Consider the following 21935-nt stretch of genomic DNA (forward strand, 5'->3'; position numbering starts at 1 on the left):
TGGCCATTGTTTTCACTATTCCAGATCGACCGGTTCATCAAAAAGACACTCGCTTTTTTGTTACACAGCGTACAACGACGCGGGCCACCCAAGCCAAGACTTCATCGTCATGTATCACCTTTTCTAGTTATATTTACCTGTACAGGTATTAAATGAATACACGCATCTTTATTTCTGGCATTAGCACGTCATGATCATTTTTCATTTTCTTTCGCCTACACCTCCATTCTTGTGATACGGAAACCGGAATCCTTCCCTCCGACCTTCTACAATATCTGTCAAAAGGGGAATAGCTAGATGCTCCTCTTGGCGAGCAAAAGCTATGGGCAAACATACTCCCGAACATGGATCAACGAAAAGATGAATTCTCTACGATGGATTATACAATGGTTTATTATTATGATTAGGCTTGATCCAGTAAAAAGTTGGTAGCTTTTTCTAAATCTTGGTCATATCGATCTAGTGCTTCCTTTGCTACAGCGCGATCAAATCCCATGGCCAATAATTGATCCAGATTGCTTCCCGTGGGTGCAAATGCGGGGTGCTGTGGCTGTGGTGGCGTATCAACACGCTCTTGAATCTCGGGCGATTCCTCTTGTTTGGATAATTGTTCCTCTTTGGGTGCTTGATCGTCCTTTGCTTGACTAGTAGCATCATCAACCTTGTTATGCTCTTTGCCAAAATCAGCAAATGTGTCTTGAAAACCTTGCTGATCACCACCAGCAGAATCCTTTTTCTTTTCATGGTCGCCGCCACCACCAAAGATAGCATCCCATTCATCATTGCCCTTCGTAACATCATCATCATCTTGGCCAAAGTCAAATCCACCAAAGCTTGTTGCCCAGCTCATTTTTTCCTTGCCCTTGTCCTTGATTTCAGTGGATGAGGAAGGTACAGGTCCGAATGGATTGGATTGATCGTGTACAACCTTGGCATCCATAAGCTGTGTAGCAAAGATTGAATCGAAATCATCATCAAATGCTGAGCTCGTTGCTGCTGCTGCTCCAGTTGTTGTTGTCGGAGCATCGATCATCTTGGCATCATGTAATTCACTTGCAAAGGCAGAGTCAAATTCATCTTCCATCTCATCAGTGGGTTTCGACTTGTCGAGACTGGCATTCGACGATATCATTTCAAAGCTCTCATTCTCGCCTGAAGAAAATGATGATTGCTTGGATTTGTCAGTGGGTCGCTCCATGAACACAGCATCGAAATCTTCATTATCTTCTCCATTCTTTTCAGTGCTAGCAGGTGTTTTAGTGCTCGATTCTTCCTTGATAGCCTCGGGTGTAACGTCATCTTCCTTTTTGGTTGTGTCTGTTGTGGCAATAGCAAATGGATTGTACGATTCCCGCTTATCAGAAGCTGATGCTGTTTGATCCTCCTTTGGTGTATTGTCATCCTCCATGGTAGGACGAACCGTATCAGAAGAATCGTTTGTAGATGATGTTTCAATTGCTGTGGGGTGCTCTTCAATAGGTGATACGCGAGCTGATGTGAAATCTTCATCACTCTCTTCAGGTGCTGTGGTATTCTTCTCCTCTCCTGGAAGCGCTCCTGGCATCTTTTGACTTCCAACAGGTTCAGCTTTTTCATCATTGCGTTGTTCCTCGGCTTCAGGTGCTGTTGGCTTTTCACCTTCAGGTTGTGTATCCTTCAATGGCTCATTGATGCTTTCTTGAATATCCTTGGATACGTCAGCTGAAGGTTGTTGTTGCTCATCAGCTGTAGCAGAAGGAATCTCATCAACAACAGGTTCTTTTTCATGGTCATGCGATCCTTCAACAGCTGGTGCCTTGGTCTCATCAACCCCCTCAACCTTGGATGATTCCACATTTTCCACCTTTTACCATAACATCATTAGTTCCAACCCTTATGGTAGCTCTCTCGCTCTCTCCGTCTCTTTACCTTTGGTTGATTATCCTTGGTATCATGAGTTTCTTGGGGTTGTTCGCCTTCAGATGCATTCTCAATGCCACGTTCTTTGGGTTCTTCAGCTTCAACAGCCTTGGATTCTTCTTCATCGTGTGCATCCTTTTTATTCCCTTATTAGTAACCATCGCCACATATATCCTTTTTCGTATTTACCTTTTGAGAATCTTGCAACGCACTAGCCTCAGTATCATTGTGATCAGCGGAGTCCTTGGTTACATGATCAACCACAGTGCTGGATGCCTTGTCTTCGGATATAGCCTATACCATATTTTGAACATGTTAGCATCCATTCTACTTTTTGCATAGCATTGCGCGCTACATACCTCAGCTTCCGTTGCAGCTGGCACTGTCTCTTTGGATTCATTGTCCACCACATCCTTTTGATCAACATCCGCTTCTTTTTCTTCCTGATGTTTGGTCAATGCTGGTCCCTCTAGTGGCACTGCTGATACGGTATCTTTGGTCTCATCCGATACAACGTCCTTGGCTTTGTCATTATCATCCTCCTTGATTTCCTCAACTGCTGATTCCTCAACCACTGGCTCCTTCTCCACTGCTGATTCCTTAGCTGTTGAATCACCCTCCTTGACATCCTTCACTACTGGTTCTTCGACTGCTGGCTCCTTCTCCATTTTTGGCTCTTCAGCCGTTGAATCATCCTTCTTGATCTCCTCAGCTGCTGGTTCTTCGACTATCGGCTCCTTCTCCATCGTTGCCTCCTTGGCTGTTGAATCACCCGCTACAGGCGTTTCAATCACTTCTCCACCCTCCTTGTGCGTATCTTTTTCATGTGCAATGTCATCAACATGATCATCCTCTTTTTCCATCGCACGATCCTTGTCGGCCAAAGGCTCTTCAATCACTGCATCAGCATCCTTATGGATATCTTCTTCATGCTTGGATGCTTCTTCCTCATGGCTGGTAGTAGTCTCAGTGACGTTTGCCGGTACAATAGCATCATCATCCTCATCATCGGGGACAACAGAATGTAATAATTCGGATGGTTTTGATGATGGTTGATCCTTATCTTCTTCTTCTGCTGCTGCCTCTTGGATCTGGGGTGTTTCAGCCACAACTTGTTCGACGTTAGATTCAGGCAAAGTACTCAAATCAGAAGGTAGCTCCTGAATATTAACATGATCTTGAGCCACTGCTGATGTCGACGACGAAGTTACACCATCATTTTGTGTCACTGTTTCATCCTTGGCAACTTGTGCATTGGATTCTTCTTCACCCGATGAGCTAGTGGTGCTACTGGATTCTGTTTCCGTATCATCAGATGACTCGGTCTCATGCTGAGTAGCCAACACGGCCGCTGTAGCTGCTGTTCCTGCACCAATAGCACCTGCTGCTGCTGCTGCTGCTGATTGAGTAGGAGGTGGTGGAGGTGGTGCACGTGCTTTTTTAGTTGTGGATGATTGTTGATCTTGTTGACGACGAATGGTAGTGCGACGATGTGGAGGAGGTGGTGGAGCAGGTCGTTTTGATTCGGTGTTGGCTGTAGTAGTAGTCGTAGTGGGAGCGGCACCAAAGATAGCATCGAATTCACTGGGAGAGGCTGTTTGTTTCTCTTGTGGTGGTGATGATTCAAATTGCTCTGAGCCTTGTGGCGAAAAGATATCGTCAAAGTTGGGTTTGGATGGTTGCTCTTGTTGCCTGACGTATTCTCGCAATTGATTCAACAAGGCAATAGTGTCATCTTTTTCACTTTGTATTTGATGTACACGTTGTCGCAAGGTCTCTGTTTGTTGCCGTGAAGCATCCAAAGCCTTTTGTGTCTCAGCAATCTCATCACGCACTTGTTGTAATTGTTGAGATGCAGCATTGTGTTCCTGCTGTATTTGAATCCAACCAGGTCGTTCACTTTCAATCACACCTTTCAATTCTTCAAGTCGTTTGGTCTCCGATTCATGCATTGCCAAAATCTCGGCTCGCTGTTTTTCATGCTGCTCTTTTTGCTGCTGTGATTGCTCCAACGATACTTGCACGCTTTGCTTTTGTCCCTTTACTTGCTCAATCGTTGTCTTCACATTGGAAATCTCATATTGCAATCGATTCACTTGATTCGTATCCTCCGTGAGTTGCTCATTGTTTCCAAAATCACCCAACAAATCCTCATCTATAACAATGAACATATCAATAATGGCCTTTTGGGAGCCACTCAAATATAATTCCATACCTAGCTGTTGTTGTTGCTGTGATTGTTGTTGCTTTGGAGGTGGTGGAGGTGGTGGAGCTCGATAATGTTGTGGAGGAGGTTGTCGATATTGTGATGGATCCATGGAAGGTGGTGATTGGAACATGGATTGTCCAAGTATCGAAGCATGTTGTGCATGTGCTGCAAGAGACTTTGGAAGGATGTTGGGCAACGGCTCGCCAGCAAGTCGTTTCTGAATAAGGTGCATTGCAATTGCAAATTCGTTACGTGTCAGCCGACCTCGTTGCTCCATATCTGCCAAATCCCATACGCGTGCAAGCTCAGTATCTGGAAGTCGTGAATTCTTGAAAAAGTCTACTGCTTCGTTGCCATGGACATATCCAGTACGTTGCTTGTCGAGATTATCAAAATAGCTGTCATACTGCATCTTTTGTTGTGAAGAGATTTCCCATGTACCGGTCTGCTGCTGTTGTTGTTGTTGTTGTACTGGAAATGCTCGTGGTGGTAATGCAGACATGTATGAGATGGTGCTATTGCCTGTTGCTTGGTGTGCTACGGGTGACATGCTGGTGCGTCGAAGTACGGGTGAGGATTGAATAGAGCCTGATGCCGATCCATAGATGCTTGCTGGTAGTTGAGTAGGCAATGTCTTGATAGAACCATCCATCATTTTGGCAATATAATGCATGGCAATGACAAACTCAGTCTGATTCAAGTTGCCGGACTTGCGTACATCTGCGAGACTCCTACAAAAGGGAGATCAGCACGGGGTATACTTCCTTACACACAAACAAAAACATACCAGATTTGTGCCAATGCTTCATTTGGTAGCTTGGATTTCACAAAGATTTCTCTCGCCTTGGCACCGTCAACGACCCCCTGCACTGGATGATGGGCTCGAAATATTGTAAGATACTTTTCACGGTCGCTAGGGCTGATTGTATCTGCATTGGTCATTGTTGGTGTTGCCTCCGGGTTGATGCCTTCAAATTGGGGCAAGGGAACCACTTTAAAGCAAAAGAATGAGTAAATGACAAATAACATTGAAGCATTACCTAATGAATTTACCTGTAGATAACACTGGTTGACCCACATCTTGTCCATGCTGTGCACATGCAATCAACTTTAATGCAATGGAAAACGTCTCGGGTGTAAGGTATCCCAGATTGTCCCGGTCAGCTGTTTCCCATATCTAATCATCCATTGTCGTGTTAGTAGGTATCACTACGTAATGGTATACTCTCGCCCTCGCTCCCTCTATCTCTCCCTCTCAACTAACGTCTGATAGAATCTCATTGGGAATGCCCGATCGTGCGAAAAAGGTCACCGCCTCTGGTCCTGTGACAACATTGGGCTTGCCTCCATTGGCTGCTGCAAAGAAAATGCCATAGGCTCGCGCTTCTTGTGGCGAGAGTTGCGATTCCCAATTGGTTGTTGAGCTCATGCGTGTCGAATACCCTTACAATGAAAAGGGGCTGTAGTGTTGGTAATGGAAGCTAGATAAACCAGTATTTGTATTCAATCGAATAAAGCAAGTAGTGGAATGACTTACAGTGGTGGTGGTGGTGGTGGAAAGTGGGAGGAAGGAATATGTATGTGGGATGGGAGTACAAAGAGAGACTACGACTTGCCGCATTGGCCATGAATTTAGGCGCCATAAGTACCTCCGCCAAGACGACTGGGGGATTGTACCCGCCCAATCACCCATCATTTAGCATTGCTCTATTGTTGCCAAGGAACGTTGTTGTCTAGGCAATGTAACCTCTTCTCCCATGTATGGCATATTCGAACCAGCAAACACATTTTCTTTGTACAAATTACATGACACTAGTCGTAGCCATCCATTGATATATTACAAAATGTTGGTGATGCAAGCCGAAAAGAGGGATAGTACTTTGGGAGGAAGGAGGAATTTTAGACTAGGATCGGGTCTGCGAAAAGTTCGTCGTTTTGTCTAGATAGCCTGTATCCAAGCACAGCCCCATCACAATAGAACAAGTGAAGCACATACACAGGGAAGCTATCGCCATCAGCACTGATTTTGCAACAAGACATGCCTATAATCACGTGAATGAGTCAACAATGTGTGTGTGATGCACTTTTTCCATCTTACCATAAAGAGGTCTTCTTTGCATGTCATGATCAGGTAAATAGCGTTCATGATTGAAGATCGGTGTGTGTTGTCCATCCGCTAACTTGACTTGCAATATACGTAAGAGGGCAACGGTTCCTTTTTGACTAGCAGCGATATAAAGTTCCAGGCTGGGTATCCACTGCACCATGTTGAGCCGATCCATGGCTACTAAAAGACGATCGGATCGTACATCCACACTGCTGATAACGTTACGTTCCATTCTCTCAGTCATCATTCTTCCTTTGCTGGTCTTGAGCATGAATAAATCTTTGGGAGTCGTCAACATGAGCCGCTCATAGGATCGCCGCTTTTTCCGATGAAAGGCAACATTGGATGAACGCATCGTGTGTGCAAGAATCCTTCTCTTTTTCCCTTGGGCTTTGCTTTGCTGATCCCCTTTATCCTCCTCTTCACTTTCTTCAAGAGCATCATGCGTGGTCTGGGATTGTTGATCGTTATTCTCATCCTCATCCTCGCTATTGTCACTCCATCCTCCTTTGGTTGATACTGGAATAGGTTGTACATTAGGTGTAGTGCGTATATTGAAAGGACCTCGTTCAGCTATTAATCGATCACGTAGAATACGATGTTCGGCAGGCGACAATAACCGATGACCACCATTGGCACCCGGAAGCATAAATATCACGTTGTCATCACCATCATCTTCTTCGAACCAATCAGAGTCGTAATCGCTATGTGGATCCCATGTGGTGCTAGCAGGCAAATCCTCGGGCAATGTCATTGTCACATCGTCGTCATCATCTTCATGATGTTGTTGTGATAATTCATCGTCGTGTTGCTCATTCTCAATTTCAGTCTCTGCAAGTGCTGGAGTGGTTGTTGTGATAGGGCTATTTTCATCACCATCTTGTTGATCATCCTCTTCATCCTCATCCTCCGTTGGCCCTTCAGCAACTGAATCATCATCCTCTTCTTCATCCAATTCGGCGGGCTCCCCATTATTCCACCTCTGTAATGCCATATTACGCTGTTGTCGCCATTCATCACTGAGCTCAAGTTGACGCAACATAGCGGCAGGTGCAAACGATTCTTCATCACTATAATGCATCAAATCTTCATCGGTGACACCATCCTCGTAGTAATCCTCGTCATAGCTTTCTTCTGAATCGGTGATGCCCACAGTAACGTCGGCTTGTCCAAGGCCCGGTAAATTGACACGATATACTGGTAATGGTGCTGAAGGCCGAAGATGTAAGCTTGACAACGAAGTAGAGCGACCATTGGCCATCCTTCGACTAATGTTCTCACAAAGCCGATCATCCATGCATACAGTGTCCTTGAAATCCGCCACAGTAACAAATTTTACAGACCAACACCTACATAATAAACATCAATGCCAATGAATCATTTTTTGATAACCCAAATGACTTACCATGAATCACTATCACGTCTGCTGATCATGATTTGACGTTCAGATACTTGTTGTGCTGTTTTGATATCCCATATCCGGCATGTTTGATCAATAGAGCAGCTTGCAATGAAACGGCCGGTGCGGTTGAAATCAACGCATGGAACATTGTGGGTGTGTCCAATCAAATGAATACGGTCTTTGTCGTCGTCAATAACAGGTCGAATGTTCGATCGTCGTTTGCCAAACATGCGATTGGATGCTGTAATGTTGTGCATATTGAATACTGTCACTCTCCAATTGTTGGCCGATACACCAATAAGCCCTTGATCGCTATGGATAGCGAGTCCCCATGTAGATGAATGATCATTGCTATATCGAAAATCATGGCCAATGAATATAAGCATCCTTCTATTATCAATGTAGGGAAACTTACTTTAGGATGATTGGGTCTCTATCCAATTGATCGGTTCTCCATATCCAAACTTCACCTGAGTTGTTGACTGTAACAAGTGCCTCATGTTCAAATATACGTGACACCTTAAGCTGATTGATGGAATTCAACTAGTAGATAGGGTAGTACAGCATCAGCGTTAGCGCATTTGATGCAAGTAAAATCCTTCTCAATGCTCACCTCATCCAGATCATCACCATGACAAATCAGCTGTTTGATGGGTCTTCCAAAGCTTCCTGAGAAATGATCGATCCTGTATACCAGCACAGAATAATCCATGGCTAATATGAGAAATCAGCTCAAATGAAATAGTGTCAAATCCAAAGCACTACTTACCAACGAAAAACAGGCCCGGCTCCTCTTCACTAGCAGCGCATAGATTCATACGCTATACAATACCTTATCAATATAACCTTTTTCTTGGTGGATACAATAATAGCTTACCCATGCCTTCGCTCGAGGAAGATCGAGTCGGTTCTTGTCTTGCAACAATGCGATCTAAAAGTTGACATTAGCCCCATGTCATGTTACGGCTACTGTTACCATGCTTACATTGAGGAGATTGTAGTCTTGCAAGACTTCATGGACGTGCCGGACGTCCGGTGGGGAATGCATATTGTATAAGAGTGAGAGTGTTGACAAAAAAGAAAGTGTCGGAACTGATATTCATGCGTGATAAGAGCGCGCCTAAAAGCACATTTATAGCTGGTCTTTCTTCATCCTCTTCCATATCATCCCACTCCTATCCTCATGAAGACGACACAAAATCAAGAAGAAAACACCAAAGAATATCAAGATTGCACATCATGCAAGATCATCGGTGCCTCAGCATTTGGTGGATTGGGTGCTTATGCGCTTCGTGAAGCAACCAAGTTGCAGAAGAAACCAGGAAGACAAAACGCAGCAGTGGGTGTAGGCGTAGCAGGCGTTGGTAATGTTATTTAGCTTTATACATATATATAACCTATCACTGATATCATGATCAAGTCTTTTTATCTGCAGGCATTTATCGACTATTAATGTAGAAACGAATAGCTCCTCGCGTCTTCACTTTTACACGTTAAATCATTTGAAAAGAGTCAGCTAAAACGATTGGGCCTGGGTCATTGGAAATAAATGTGCGGGAAAGCAACGTCACCCATGTCCTTATGTCATCATGCAGTTGTTGGATGAACCCACTGGATTTCGAGCTCCGTATGCTCGATTTTGATATGTATAATGCAGACCCACTATAATGAAAAGGCACTCTTAACAATGACAGGTCTCTTTTTATGATATACATAGACCTATCATCCATCTCATCCATACTAATACAACACCCTCGATGAGCTTGGTAGCATCTCCTCCTTTGTGTGAGCCCATGTATATATCAGGACTCAGGCACTTAGGCAAGAAGTAAAATGTTGTCATGCATCTTCTGCCATACATCTACTTCCTCTATCGTATCACTTTGATTGCTTACATGTAAAATGCCTTTTATTATGTATCATGGATAGTCAATTTTCTATACCCTATGGATCAAAAGCTGATCTACACCATCGTTTCTCATTGTTAATATCCTCCTTCATTGTTGTCGTGGTCGTTCATTGTGGTATTTTTTCTCTTGCAATGGGGTAAAAGTTTGGATCGAGGTCATTTTTATTGAAAGGTTGCATACGAAAATGATGAGGATGCACCGTAATGCAGTAAAAGGAAATTACCCTGGCATGGATGTGAGTCACGAGCCACTTTTACATCTCTTTCTCTTTCTTCTTTTTACCCCCACTCTTTGTACCATGAGCACCGAAGAAGCACGTACTGCCAGCATTTCTCGAAAGACCAACGAGACCGATATCCAAGTTGCAATCAACCTCGATGGCAAGTTTGACCAGCAGATCAACGTTGACACTGGCATTGGCTTCCTCGATCATGTAAGGCCCTTTTTTTCACCGACGCCATTGACCGAAGGGAGAGAGAGAGAGAGAATTGACACTCGGTGGTTAGATGTATCATGCTCTTGCCAAGCACGGAGGCTGGTCCTTGACGCTCAACTGCAAGGGCGATTTGCACATTGACGATCACCATACTGCTGAAGACACTGGTATTGCTCTTGGTATGGCCTTCAAGCAAGCACTTGGTACTCCCAAAGGCATCAAGCGTTTTGGTTCAGCCTATTGTCCTTTGGATGAGGTATGGTAGCGTGGCAACAATATCCATTGGATACGTAGTATTCATTCATTCATTCTCGTTGTAGGCTTTGGCTCGTTCGGTTGTCGACATTTCAGGCAGACCTTTCGCTGATATCAACTTGAACTTGAAGCGTGAAATGATTGGTGCCCTTTCCACAGAGATGATTCCCCACGTCCTATTGTCTTTTGCATTTGCTGCCGGTATCACCCTTCATGTCGATGTTCTTAAAGGAACAAATGATCACCACAAGTATGTACATGGAGAAAACAAGGGAGATAATAGGAACTAATATAGTGCTTTGATAGAGCCGAATCTGCTTTCAAGTCTCTTGCAGTAGCCATCAAGCAAGCTGTAGAACGAACAGGTTCCAACGACGTTCCCAGCACCAAGGGCGTTCTGTAGACTTTATAGACCCACAAAATAAACATCTCATCACACACACGCACGTTGCCATTCATGTTACATTGGTAAAAGAAAGGATAAAGGTATACAAGAAGAGGAAGGATATATATTTCAGGCATCAATGAAAGATTGGGTTGGGATCTTTTCTCTTTTAAGCATCAGGCAAAAAGGTAGTTTCCACAAGGATACCAGTGACACGATAAGGATCGATATTAGAAGCAGGACGTCTATCTTCGAGATAACCCTTGCCTTCTTTGCTGACATGACGTGGGATACGGATGGATGCACCTCGATTGGCGACGCCATAGTTGAATGTACAAATATGACCGGTCTCATGTTGGCCAGTGAGTCGTTGATCGTTGTCCTCACCATACACAGCGATATGTTCATTGTGGCGCATAGCCAGCTTTTTGATTGTCTTTTCGATGGCTTTGATACCACCTTCTTGACGCATTTCAAGCGTTGAATAATTTGTGTGGCAACCAGCACCATTCCAATCACCCTTGACAGGCTTGGGATGGATCGTAACGGCAATACCAAAGTCTTCAGCTACTCTTTCTAGCACATAGCGTGCCGCCCATACATGATCACCACCTTGAATCCCTTCACATGGACCCACTTGAAACTCGAATTGGCCTGGGGCAACTTCTGCATTGACACCAGAGATAGTAATACCAGCGTATAAACATGCTCGATAATGTGCTTCCACAATATCACGACCAAAGATCTTTCCAGCTCCTACACCACAGTAATATTTTCCCTATTGCCATGAGTCAATAAATTGCACACATTGATCCTCCTTTAAACCCTACCTGTGGTTCAGGATAGCCAAGCTTTGGCCATCCATAGGGCTTTTCAGTTTCTGGATCGATCAACATGTATTCTTGTTCGATGCCAAACCATGGATGTGAGTCGCTGTGAGCTTGCATGATCTTGTTACATGCATGACGGTGGTTGGTTTTATGTGGGGTGCCATCAGGATTGAAGGTTTCGCAAATGACAAACTTGTTATCTCCACTACGGAAGGGATCATTGAACATGGCTACTGGCTTGATTAAAACATCCGAATCATGGCCTTCCGCTTGTCCTGTAGAAGAGCCATCAAAGTTCCATTCGGGCAACTCAGCTGCTGATGATGGCACTTTGTTCACGGTCTTGGTCTTGCTGCGTAGTTGATTGAACCCATCAATCCAGACATACTCAACTTGCACTGAACCTTTTTGATCAAGAGAAAGGTATTTGGATAAAACGGAAGCGTTGGAAACAACAGCCATGATCACTGGGGTAAACAAGGAATAAAGGGATAGATCCCCTCCCCCATGTTGTTTTTTATCACTTTTATGCGGTGGCTGTTATCTTATCTTGCACATCCATTTTTGTATACATATACATAGTGTGGCATCATCATCATTCTCCCTATCTTTATTTTCATCATCACTACTATGTAGTACTACAACAAAGACATCACCTTTTTCCAAGACAACATGCGTCCACTTTATCAATGTCAATGGTACTTCCGATGGTATTACGAGTCAACCTTGACAAGGATACCTGTTACAATAATGGGCAAAGTATTTACAAAAGTGGGACCGATAACAACGACGGGTCACGCGAATTTCTCACTCTCACTCTTTCTCCTTTGGCTTATCTTATCAGTGTTTATGCTCCTGCATGACTCTATTGCCAACCACACCATTCATGCCCGGAGACTGCATATGGATGGATGTATGTAACAAAGGGACCCAATGAGTGGATTAGGTTGATCACATGTTGAGTGCTTTGTTTAATCAAGCTACCTATCTACACGATGCATCTCTCTCACTCTTGCTTGATAAAAACAAGATGATAAAAAAAGTACATGGATTTATTCAAAAAAGACACACACACGCTCCTTTCAACCTTTTTTTGTTTTGTTTACTCGATATACATAAACTCCTTTTTACTGTGCGGTTTGCTTGGCATTGGCAATAAGCAACTTGACACCAACGAGCCATGAGCCACATTCTTCATATCGAGTTGTCACCAAATCAACTTGGATTCTCTGTGCTGTATCGTAGTCACGTTTCTCTAGAGCTATAGGACACGATAAGTACCTCAATCATGATCTATGTGTGTGTGTGTATAGATCATACCTTGGACAAGCGACAACATGAGTTGAGCAACACCATCCGAAACTTCGCTGTTGTTGAGTTCATCAAAGAGTGTGTTTAAACGACGCTCCGTATCATCCAACATTCTCTTTTGTGAAGGCTAAACATCATACGTTAGCATATAGGCAACGTGTATAATGGATATACACTTACAGGTGAACGTTGTCTAGCTTGTTGCAGCTGATTAGATAAGATTTGATAAATGGGCAATTGTGCTTGAGGAATATGGCTTCTATCATCCTTGGCTAGATAGATAGATAAAATGAATTAGACATATGAAATGCATGCATAGAGACTATAATTGGTACTTACGGAATCGCTTCTTTTCTGGTGCTGGTGGAGCTGCAGGTTTGGCAGCAGCAGCAGGTGGTAGTGAAGGAGCTGCAGCAGCTTGTGGAGGACCTGGTGGTGGCATAGCACGTGGTGATTGTTGTTGAAGAGGTGGTGTACCAGCATTACGAGGAGGTGCATATTGTGCCTGAGGTTGTGGTGGTCCTTGTGGAGGTGGTTGTTGTTGTTGAAGAGGTGCAGCAGTAGGTGCGTAAGGCGATGGCTGAGGTGGCTGTTGTTGTTGTTGTTGTTGAGGTGGATAACCCATGGGAGGTTGAGGAGGCATTTGTTGTTGTTGTTGTTGAGCCATCATAGGAGGACCTCTTTGTGGTGGTGGTGCCATAGCAGCAGTTGTTGGTGGCGGGGGAGGTGTCGATGTCTGACGAGGAGCATAAAAACCTTGAGTTGGAGGTTGTTGTTGACGAGCCATAGGAGTAGGAGCCACTGCATTCATTGGCGGAGGTGGAGGTGGAGCATTACCCATGGGAGGACCCTGTTGTTGTGGAGGTGGTGGTATTCCTGCCATGCCGCCTTGTTGTTGTTGTTGAGTAGGTGGTGGTGGAACAAATGTGCTTGGGGCTGGTGCATTAGGGAAGGGTGAAGTTACCCTACGAGTACCAGCAGCTGCCATGGCAGGACTCTTGGTCACGTGTGGATTGGATACAACAGGTGGATCATTCCATGCTCCTGTAGGCTTGTGAGTAATCGATGGGCTACCACCAGCTGATCCAGGTTGACGTGCCTTTGGTGGTGGAGGTGGTGGAACAGCAGCAGCACCTTGAGGAGGAGGTGGTGGTGCTGTAGATTGCTGTTGTGCTTCATAAGGATTACCATATTGTGCACCATAACCATAATTATCATATCCTGTTTGTTGGGGTTGGGGTTGACCATAAGCAGGACCACCTTGGCCAAATGGACTGTATTGTACATTCGATGGTTGATAAGCTCCTGTAGCTGCTGGTGCATATGGATTAGCTGCTGCAACGGGTTGAGGAACAGGCATTTGAGTAGCTGCTGCAGCTCCTTGATTGGGCTTGTAGGGTTCAAAAGCTGCCTGTTGTTGCTGTTGTTGCTGCTGCTGTTGTGGTTGTTGTTGTTGTTGCTGTTGGAAACCAGCTTGTGCACCATCAACAGCTTGTTGTTCTCTCTCGGACAAAAGAGGCTTTGCATCGAATGGGAAAGCTGGTGGTGCAGCAGCTTGACCAAGACCACTGGCGGATGATGCACATGCACGATAAACACGATCACGAATAACAGCAAGGTGATCAGCAATGGAAGCACGATAACCAGCAGGTGTCAATTCAAGATAACGCAATGCAATATCCAATTTTCCTTGAGAAGCCAACAACTCTGCATACTCGCAATACTTGTTGTACAATGGTGCTAGTGGATATACGGTTTGTTCACCTGCCACCAAAGCATTGTCTTCGAAATCAATAGCACGTCTGAACACGGTGACCTTTTCCATCAAATCTTGCAAGCTGGCACCATAAACATCCTCATTCTCCACATCTTTGCTTTGCTCTTGTTCCACAATCCAGATATTAGACACCTTCTCAAGGTTGCCTGCAGCCAAGTAACATAGTGTGGCATGGCGTCGATACTCGTGTGCCTTTTCTTGTTCACCCTTGTTGTTGGCATCGCTCCACGCAGTCTCAAGTCGGCTACCAAGGGCTTCACACAATGGGCCCAAATCATTGGCACTTGCATATGCGCAAACAACCACAACAACAGAAGTCCACTCTTCCAATGTTGCATTTTGTACCACGGCTGTCAAATCTTGATCCACCACGCTCTGCAATAAACGCAAATACGATGTCTTTTTGGCTTGTCGTTCGAAATAGGCCTTTTGTGTACGGCTCAACAACTCCTCTCCACCAAAGGTTGCAAGCAACAATGCATCTGACATACGATCGGACTGCAAACACAATTGCACAGCAGCTTCCAAATCACCCAATACAATAGCCTTGGTAATCAATTGATCGGTCTCGGAGCTATCCTTGGGATACAATTCAAGTGGCTCTTGTGGTTCAGCAACGGTTGTTGAAGCAGGTGTAATAGTAGCTGCAGCAGTGGCTTCGGTAGCAGCTGTTGCATCAGTCGTTTGTGCTGTAGTTGCTTGTTGACCGAAAAAGTCTTCAGCAGAGGCGGATGCATCGGTTGATTTGAATAATCCCGAAAGAGTATCAGTGGGTGCAGCCGCCTTGTTTGCTTCTTCACCAGTGCCTTCCTCATTTTGTGTTGTAGAAGGTGCCTCATTTTCCTGTTGCTGTTGTTGTGATTCATCCGCTGCTTCAACGGCAGTCGACCCTTCTTGACTTTCAGCTGATGGTGGAACTGTAGTTGTGTCTTCTTGCTTAGTAGCAGCCGTAGTAGTGTCATCACCACCAGCAACAGAGGATACAGCCGAGAGAACTTGTTCCTTTTCAAATCCAAGGTGTCGCATCAATTGTTGACGAGCATCTTGAGCAAACAAAGTCTTGAGCACTTCCCAGCTTTCAGCGTTATCCTTGTCTTTGGTGGTCTCTGATCGAGTGCGACGTTCATCAATAAGCTTATCAAAGTTGTTCTCATTGACAGCGGACTCCAATTCTTCAGAGCGTTTGACAATTTCAGGATCCGTAACAACTGTAGCAATGGTAACGCGTCGAGGAATTTGTTGTGTCGTAGGAGCAGAGCCTGGTGGAAGACTAGCAGCAGCTTGAGCAGCTAATTGACCAGCCTTGTTGTTGAAGGAAACAAGCTTGCCACTGAAACTAAAGGATGCGCCCACAGGTCGACGAAGCCATTTGGGTGGATGCTTCAAGGCGAATGTTGGTGCTTGTTGAGGAGCAGCACCACCAAGCATTGAGAATGGATCATTTGGATCAGCTGCTGGTTGTTGATTGGCATTGGCTGCTGCACTGCTATCATCCTCACTACCGGCACCTTGAATCGAATAGACATTGATCTAAAGCGTAACAATAATTAATATCAATCACGTATATGGATGCAATAATAAATCTCATACCTTGCCATCAAAGGAACCAGTAGCCAACAAATCAGGGTTACGAGGACACCAATCGGCTTGGAAGGTCCAATTGGATGAATGGGACACCTCACCAAGTTGTTCACCAGTACGTGGGTTCCAGCACAAAGTTCTGCAATCCTTGCCACAAGAGATCAACAAGTCTGAATCTTGACGACACCATGAAACACCCATGACACCCTTTTGATGACCAGCAAGAATCTTTTCAGGGGAATGTGCATGTCGAAGATCCCACAATGTCACCACAGGGTTGTTATCATCCTCAGAAGCCGTAACAATTTGCGTTGCCTATACAACCAAAGTATATCCATTAAACAATGATCATAACGATAGTGATGTTAACACTTACCACATCAGGGTGCCATGCGATAGATGAAATACCACGATGACCACCACCCATGCCACCAGCACCAGGTGCTGCCAATGTCATGATCTCCTTTCGATTACGCAAATCCCATACAACAGTGTAGCCCGTAGTTGAAGAAGTGGCGAGAATATGCTGTACTTGGCAATTCCATGCAACGCTGGTAACTTCATCAAGCTTGTTGGATCGAGCTCCAGGAGAATAGGGTCGAGTTGGGTTCGTCAAATCCCAAATGTAAACCTAAGAATGGTGCGTTGATATGAGTACAAACCATATGACATTATCATGTGTGTATCAATCTCTCTCTCTCTCTCGTTTTACCTCACTGTTTGTGCCAGCTGATACCAAAAGATTCGATTGAAGAGAGTTGAAATCAAGACCACGAATAGGACCTTGATGAGTCGAGTTGCGGAGGATCAGTGCTTCTTCTGCTCTATTACCATAGGCCGTTATTACATGCTGAACAATGAACAAGGATCCATGACATGACTTACCCTTTGTCTTCAAGAATGGCATTGGGATCCCATAATTCAAGCTCGCCACTATCCATACCACCAGCAATGATACCATAAGGCTTCTCAGTAGTCGTATGTCCCCAACCAAGTGTATTGAATCTGAAAGGATAATACAAGAGTTAACAAGGCTATTCTTTGACGAGGAGGAAACCTGCAGAGCTGCTCATCATGCCCATTCCCCCCATTGGTGCGCGTATGATGTGGGTATGTAGATGGGTTTGTGTGTGTGTACCTCGCGTTGGTGCTGACCTTGCCAGCAGGTTCAAGGCCCTTGTTGTTGGCATGGACCAAATCAAGCTTGAAGAGTTCGAGTTCTGACGCGTTGGAGAATGAGTCGTCAAGGGCACCTGAAACGGTACCAGCCGCAATGAACGGCAATTGCTGTCCAGGACTCCATGCAAATGTCGCTGTCCGATGGATTTCGTTGAGCTTCTTGGCCATATTTATACAAGGCTACGCGTCGACATGTACAAGATGACGGGTTATTACTAGACAATGAACACCACAAGGTTAATAAACGCACCTTCTATTGTAAGGCCCAAAGCCAACTTTTTGTAAGAGAAATATAGGTTGCAGTTGCACGAAAGAAGGGCGAAACTGTGTAGCTTTGTGATTCGTGGTGCTGGCATTTCAAATACAGCAGCCAAAGAGCGAGGACGTGGACGTAGTAGTAGTAAAAAGTCGATCTCATCCCCATCCCTCGATAAGGAGGTCCAATCAATGATAAGACGTTACATCATGAACTATGTTATTGTATCAATCTCTCATAAAGTCGAATGAATGAGATCATCGTTCTTATTATACCTGCAACTATGAGAGGAGATGTGTGTGTGTGTGTGATGGTTAGTAGCATATCGGTTACAGAAATGGATAACATGTGGGGAAGTAGATGCCATGATCGTATAAAGCCAACATGTTGGTAGGATAAATGCATGGGTTTTTCAAAAGGAAAATACATCAAAATGGGAGGATAATGACTGCTGTCTTCATTGTCTCGGTTTCTTTTTCACTTTTCAATGTTATGCTATGCGTGTCCCACGCATCATTTTGCAATTCCTTGGAAGACGAAATGATAAACCTAAACAGCTTCCACAATGGCGTGTTTGCTTATGGTCATTTTTGGGAACCTTTATTGGAATTTGCATCCTTGCTATCCTCTTTCATTATTCCTACTATTTTCATATCCAGCTTCATTATCCCACCATCCTCAGTAGTTGGGTAAGTCCTGTTCAACACAAAAAGACATGTCCTTTTTCGGCTGATGGATAGTATAACATAAAGGGAGCGGCGGCGGTGTTATTTTATGGTACTCCAGAAGCCCCCATGACACAACCAAGAGCGGTATTCTTTGGCAATTTGATCTCATCCTTTATTGGCGTTGCCATCACCAAGCTCTTTTTGGAAATCAATACACCGGAGGACGCATTTGAGCATGTACAATGGATTGCTGCTGCATCGAGTGTTTCGATATCATTGGTGTTAATGCAAGTAACTAAAACAGTGCATCCTCCCGGAGGAGCTGTTGCTATTTCATGCATGACACAAGATAACTTGAAAAGACTCGGATGGCAGTATATGGGATTTGTGATGCTCTCAGCTACCTTAATGACCGCATGGGCGCTGATTATCAACAACATCGAACGTCAATACCCGATTTTCTGGTGGACACCCGTTTATCGACCTCATCCTGATCCACAAGAAGCTCCAGATCAAGATACCGCATCAACAACAGTTGGCACAGATGATATTCTTCCCGTCGTTGATGCTCTTCCCAAGAATGCTCTTAATGATAGTGAACGCGATGCCTATAATATCATACGTCAAAAAGTGCAAGCAGCTGCCAATACACAATAATGCAACAACTATAGTACACGAGGTTTTTTTCACTTTGCACTGGTAAAGCCTTATACACGTATTACTACCATCCATCTACTTTCCACTTTTTATAAATGATATCAGGGCGATGATGGGATACAAAGAGAAAGTGGATGAAGATCATAAAAACATGTCTTGTTTATTATTATACAACTATTCGCTTTCATGATATGGGTCGCTTGTTCTTGTTGCACCTGTTATGCGATTATGCCACATTTCACCATCATATTTCCATCCAAATTCGTCAGCATCAAGATCATCTTCAGATTGGGCAGCAGCTGGTTGCATCAATGCAGATATGGACTCCTCACAAGCAACAGTCAATAGTTTTTCAGTCAGAGATCTTGGTCGTGAAAGGCTGGTTAAATTCAATGGGATCCTGGATGACGTCTTCTCGGGTGGTGTGTACCATGTGTCACGTTGTCGATGGATGTGGGTTCGCTCGTTGTTGGACGTATTATGATTAAGGGACCGAAGATGCTTACTAGCTTGATGATGACTCAAAATACTATCCGCCGACTTTTGGAGTTGTTGCTGGAATGTGAGGAGTTGAATCATGGTGGTTTCAAAATGCTTGAGGTCACAAATTGATCGAGGCAAAGTGATGTCAAAGCGAGGGAGAACAATATACAATCCACTGTCTGAAAGATGGATGGATGAAATCACGCAAGATGGACCAATGATCTGGACGCCCCATGTTGTATATTGGCATTCTTGCTTGGGAGATGTCGTTTCCACCATAGCGATCATGTTATCCAGGTTATCCTTCATCTCACGGTTAAGCTTGCCTTCGTCCGACACAACTTTCGAATCCTTGTCACCGTTGCAGCATGCTTCCACTGAACAAATGTCGTGCTCATTCTTCTCCAGATCCACAACGAAGCGCACATCCACTTTGAATCCAACCATATTGGTCGCACCAGGATAAAGCTCTTGTTTGCAATGTGTCGAAAAAGGGAATGCCGTTTCACCTGTCTTGATTCGTATGTTGCAACCAGAATGAAACAAATGGCGAAACAAGGGCAGCCAAACGAAAGAAATATAGTCAGCCTCTGATACTGATACACTCGGTTGTTCTTGAAGCAAATGGGGTTCTTGATCAAGTAAATTGAGAATGTGTTCAAAAACACGAAGAGATGGCATAAGCTTGGAGGAGTGGTACTTTGGGAAAATCTTGTAAAGATAAAGAAGGCCCAGCTTGATGTTTCCCGAGTTATTCACAGAGCTGTCGATTATCATCCATGTCTCTTGTAAAGATCGGTGTAGTGGTGATGCTGGAGGAATGGAATACTTGTTTTGATACAATGTGTTGATATTTTTCCATTCTGCAACAGTGAATAATGATCGTTGCGAGCTCAAAGACTGATCCACTAAATCCAGGATAGATGATAGTCCATTTGACATCATTTTGCGCTGCCTGGACGAGAGCAATGTACCACCCAGATATCGATCATGTATCACAAGGGCTTTTCTTTTGATAACGGTGGCGATGGAAAGCATGGCCGAGTCACAAATGATACTATCTGACTCCAGTAGATTGATAGCAGGCTGGGTATTTGACGTTGCTGTAGATGATGACGATGATGATGGTGCTGTGGATGATGACGATGATGATGGTGCTGTGGATGATGACGATGATGATGGTGCTGTGGATGATGACGATGATGATGGTGCTGTGGATGATGACGATAATGGTGTTATGGATGATGACGATGATGGTGTTGTTGCTGCGGATGAAGATACTGTTGGGGATGACGATGTTGCTGTGGATGAAGATGCTCCTAGAGATGACAACATTGCTGCGGATGAAGGTGCTCCTGGAGATGATAATGTTGTTGGAGATGAGCATAAAGTCTTTTTGGGTGGAGGTGCTGAAGATGAGGGTGATGCATCACAAGGCCGTTTGCAGGAAGATGCTGCTGCTAAATGCTGGGCATGTTGTTCCAATAAAGAGCTCTTTATACCAAGAACAGCTGTATCCATGACGACCTCTCGCTCCTGTCGCTGAAGGTGATTTTTCTGTAGGGTCTTCGCAGTATGCTCCCAAAAGTACTCATTCAGCTCGTCTTTTCTTATATGCGCCAAAGCCTTCTTCAGCCGGTCAACCATCTTTGTTATCTCGCCATGGTGAACGAATGCAGAACGAAGTAGATCCAGATCGCTTTTCAGATGTCTGTGGCAATCCCGTTTGTTGATCAACAACTTGTTTGATAGGCTTCTGTCATAGTGTGTGATATCCCAATTGGTATAAGGCGTGTCTTTCCAGTACTCTGTAAGGATAAATGCGTTATTTTGACATTCCAATATGAAGTAACCCATACCATACCATAGTTTTCGAGTTCTTGTTTTAAATGAAGCCATATGAGATCCCTTTCGCCAATCAGATCGTCGACTCGTTTACAAGCGCGTTTTGACATCGGGGTGCACTTGATTGTAGGGAGAAGGAAAGACCAGAGTGCCACCCTCCGCCATGAATTCCAAGATGGTGCATTCGCGTGATAGTCACATGCTCTTCTTGTACCAACCCTCCTCTGAAGCTTCAATAGCAAGGTCTTTACTCCATTGTCTCGAGAAGCGCCATTTACTTGCAGCAGCTTTATTTACATGTAGCGACTTGCTTCAAGTCAAATCACGGAGCAACTATTTCCCAATCATGGATGGAGGATGTTTTATGCCAGCAACAATTAAGGATACAATGACACAATGACACAATCATCCATGTTGGCTCTATGTAATCCACCCTAATCTTATTCAATTTACAACCCTCTTCCTTTAGACGAAAAGCAGTGGTGACCGATGATGCCAACATAGTGCTTGTTGTTACTTTAGCTGGGGTCATTGTTGTGGCACGAGTACATGAACATACCATGCTTATCTATGACGATTTGCAGCTAATGCTATCCTATGCAACCTTGTATATGAACGAAGAACCGTTCCATACGGGCTATCATAAACGGACCTTAGCATAGGCGGATTTGGGAAAATCTCCTTCATGCACTCTTCACCAATAGGATCGACCCTTCAACTCTGCCCTTGAAATAAAGAAACCAAA

General features: G+C 44.4%; 8 protein-coding genes across 8 annotated transcripts; 3 read left to right on the forward strand and 5 right to left on the reverse strand.

Annotated features, from left to right (window-relative positions):
• Positions 1-403: 403 nt before the first annotated feature.
• Positions 404-5537, reverse strand: O0I10_001538 (uncharacterized protein; the record flags this gene model as incomplete). The annotated part of the gene is made up of 8 exons (XM_058481633.1): positions 404-1843; positions 1909-2034; positions 2089-2193; positions 2259-4054; positions 4115-4839; positions 4896-5100; positions 5162-5285; positions 5373-5537. The coding sequence occupies 8 exons, from the start codon at positions 5535-5537 to the stop codon at positions 404-406; spliced, it is 4686 nt and encodes a 1561-aa protein (XP_058347490.1).
• A 470-nt stretch (positions 5538-6007) lies between these two features.
• On the reverse strand, positions 6008-8665 carry O0I10_001539 (uncharacterized protein; the record flags this gene model as incomplete). Its single annotated transcript, XM_058481634.1, has 9 exons — positions 6008-6047; positions 6105-6150; positions 6207-7564; positions 7621-7968; positions 8033-8160; positions 8231-8331; positions 8387-8438; positions 8495-8548; positions 8603-8665. 9 exons carry the CDS (start codon positions 8663-8665, stop codon positions 6008-6010), a joined length of 2190 nt encoding a protein of 729 aa, XP_058347491.1.
• Positions 8666-8800: 135 nt separating this feature from the next.
• Positions 8801-9075, forward strand: O0I10_001540 (uncharacterized protein; the record flags this gene model as incomplete). Its single annotated transcript, XM_058481635.1, has 2 exons — positions 8801-8981; positions 9038-9075. 2 exons carry the CDS (start codon positions 8801-8803, stop codon positions 9073-9075), a joined length of 219 nt encoding a protein of 72 aa, XP_058347492.1.
• Positions 9076-9825: 750 nt separating this feature from the next.
• O0I10_001541 (uncharacterized protein) lies at positions 9826-10621 on the forward strand (the record flags this gene model as incomplete). The annotated part of the gene is made up of 4 exons (XM_058481636.1): positions 9826-9960; positions 10034-10219; positions 10284-10468; positions 10525-10621. 4 exons carry the CDS (start codon positions 9826-9828, stop codon positions 10619-10621), a joined length of 603 nt encoding a protein of 200 aa, XP_058347493.1.
• Positions 10622-10772: 151 nt separating this feature from the next.
• On the reverse strand, positions 10773-11895 carry O0I10_001542 (uncharacterized protein; the record flags this gene model as incomplete). Its single annotated transcript, XM_058481637.1, has 2 exons — positions 10773-11381; positions 11434-11895. The coding sequence occupies 2 exons, from the start codon at positions 11893-11895 to the stop codon at positions 10773-10775; spliced, it is 1071 nt and encodes a 356-aa protein (XP_058347494.1).
• Positions 11896-12560: 665 nt separating this feature from the next.
• O0I10_001543 (uncharacterized protein) lies at positions 12561-17449 on the reverse strand (the record flags this gene model as incomplete). Its single annotated transcript, XM_058481638.1, has 9 exons — positions 12561-12694; positions 12754-12871; positions 12925-13016; positions 13084-16051; positions 16112-16417; positions 16479-16733; positions 16815-16926; positions 16988-17107; positions 17241-17449. The coding sequence occupies 9 exons, from the start codon at positions 17447-17449 to the stop codon at positions 12561-12563; spliced, it is 4314 nt and encodes a 1437-aa protein (XP_058347495.1).
• Positions 17450-18034: 585 nt separating this feature from the next.
• O0I10_001544 (uncharacterized protein) lies at positions 18035-18862 on the forward strand (the record flags this gene model as incomplete). The annotated part of the gene is made up of 2 exons (XM_058481639.1): positions 18035-18226; positions 18290-18862. 2 exons carry the CDS (start codon positions 18035-18037, stop codon positions 18860-18862), a joined length of 765 nt encoding a protein of 254 aa, XP_058347496.1.
• A 174-nt stretch (positions 18863-19036) lies between these two features.
• O0I10_001545 (uncharacterized protein) lies at positions 19037-21300 on the reverse strand (the record flags this gene model as incomplete). Its single annotated transcript, XM_058481640.1, has 2 exons — positions 19037-21153; positions 21210-21300. The coding sequence occupies 2 exons, from the start codon at positions 21298-21300 to the stop codon at positions 19037-19039; spliced, it is 2208 nt and encodes a 735-aa protein (XP_058347497.1).
• Positions 21301-21935: the final 635 nt, after the last annotated feature.

Source organism: Lichtheimia ornata (assembly GCF_029851405.1).
Source record: "Lichtheimia ornata isolate CBS 291.66 chromosome Unknown scaffold00004, whole genome shotgun sequence".
Taxonomy (NCBI): Eukaryota; Fungi; Mucoromycota; class Mucoromycetes; order Mucorales; family Lichtheimiaceae; genus Lichtheimia; species Lichtheimia ornata.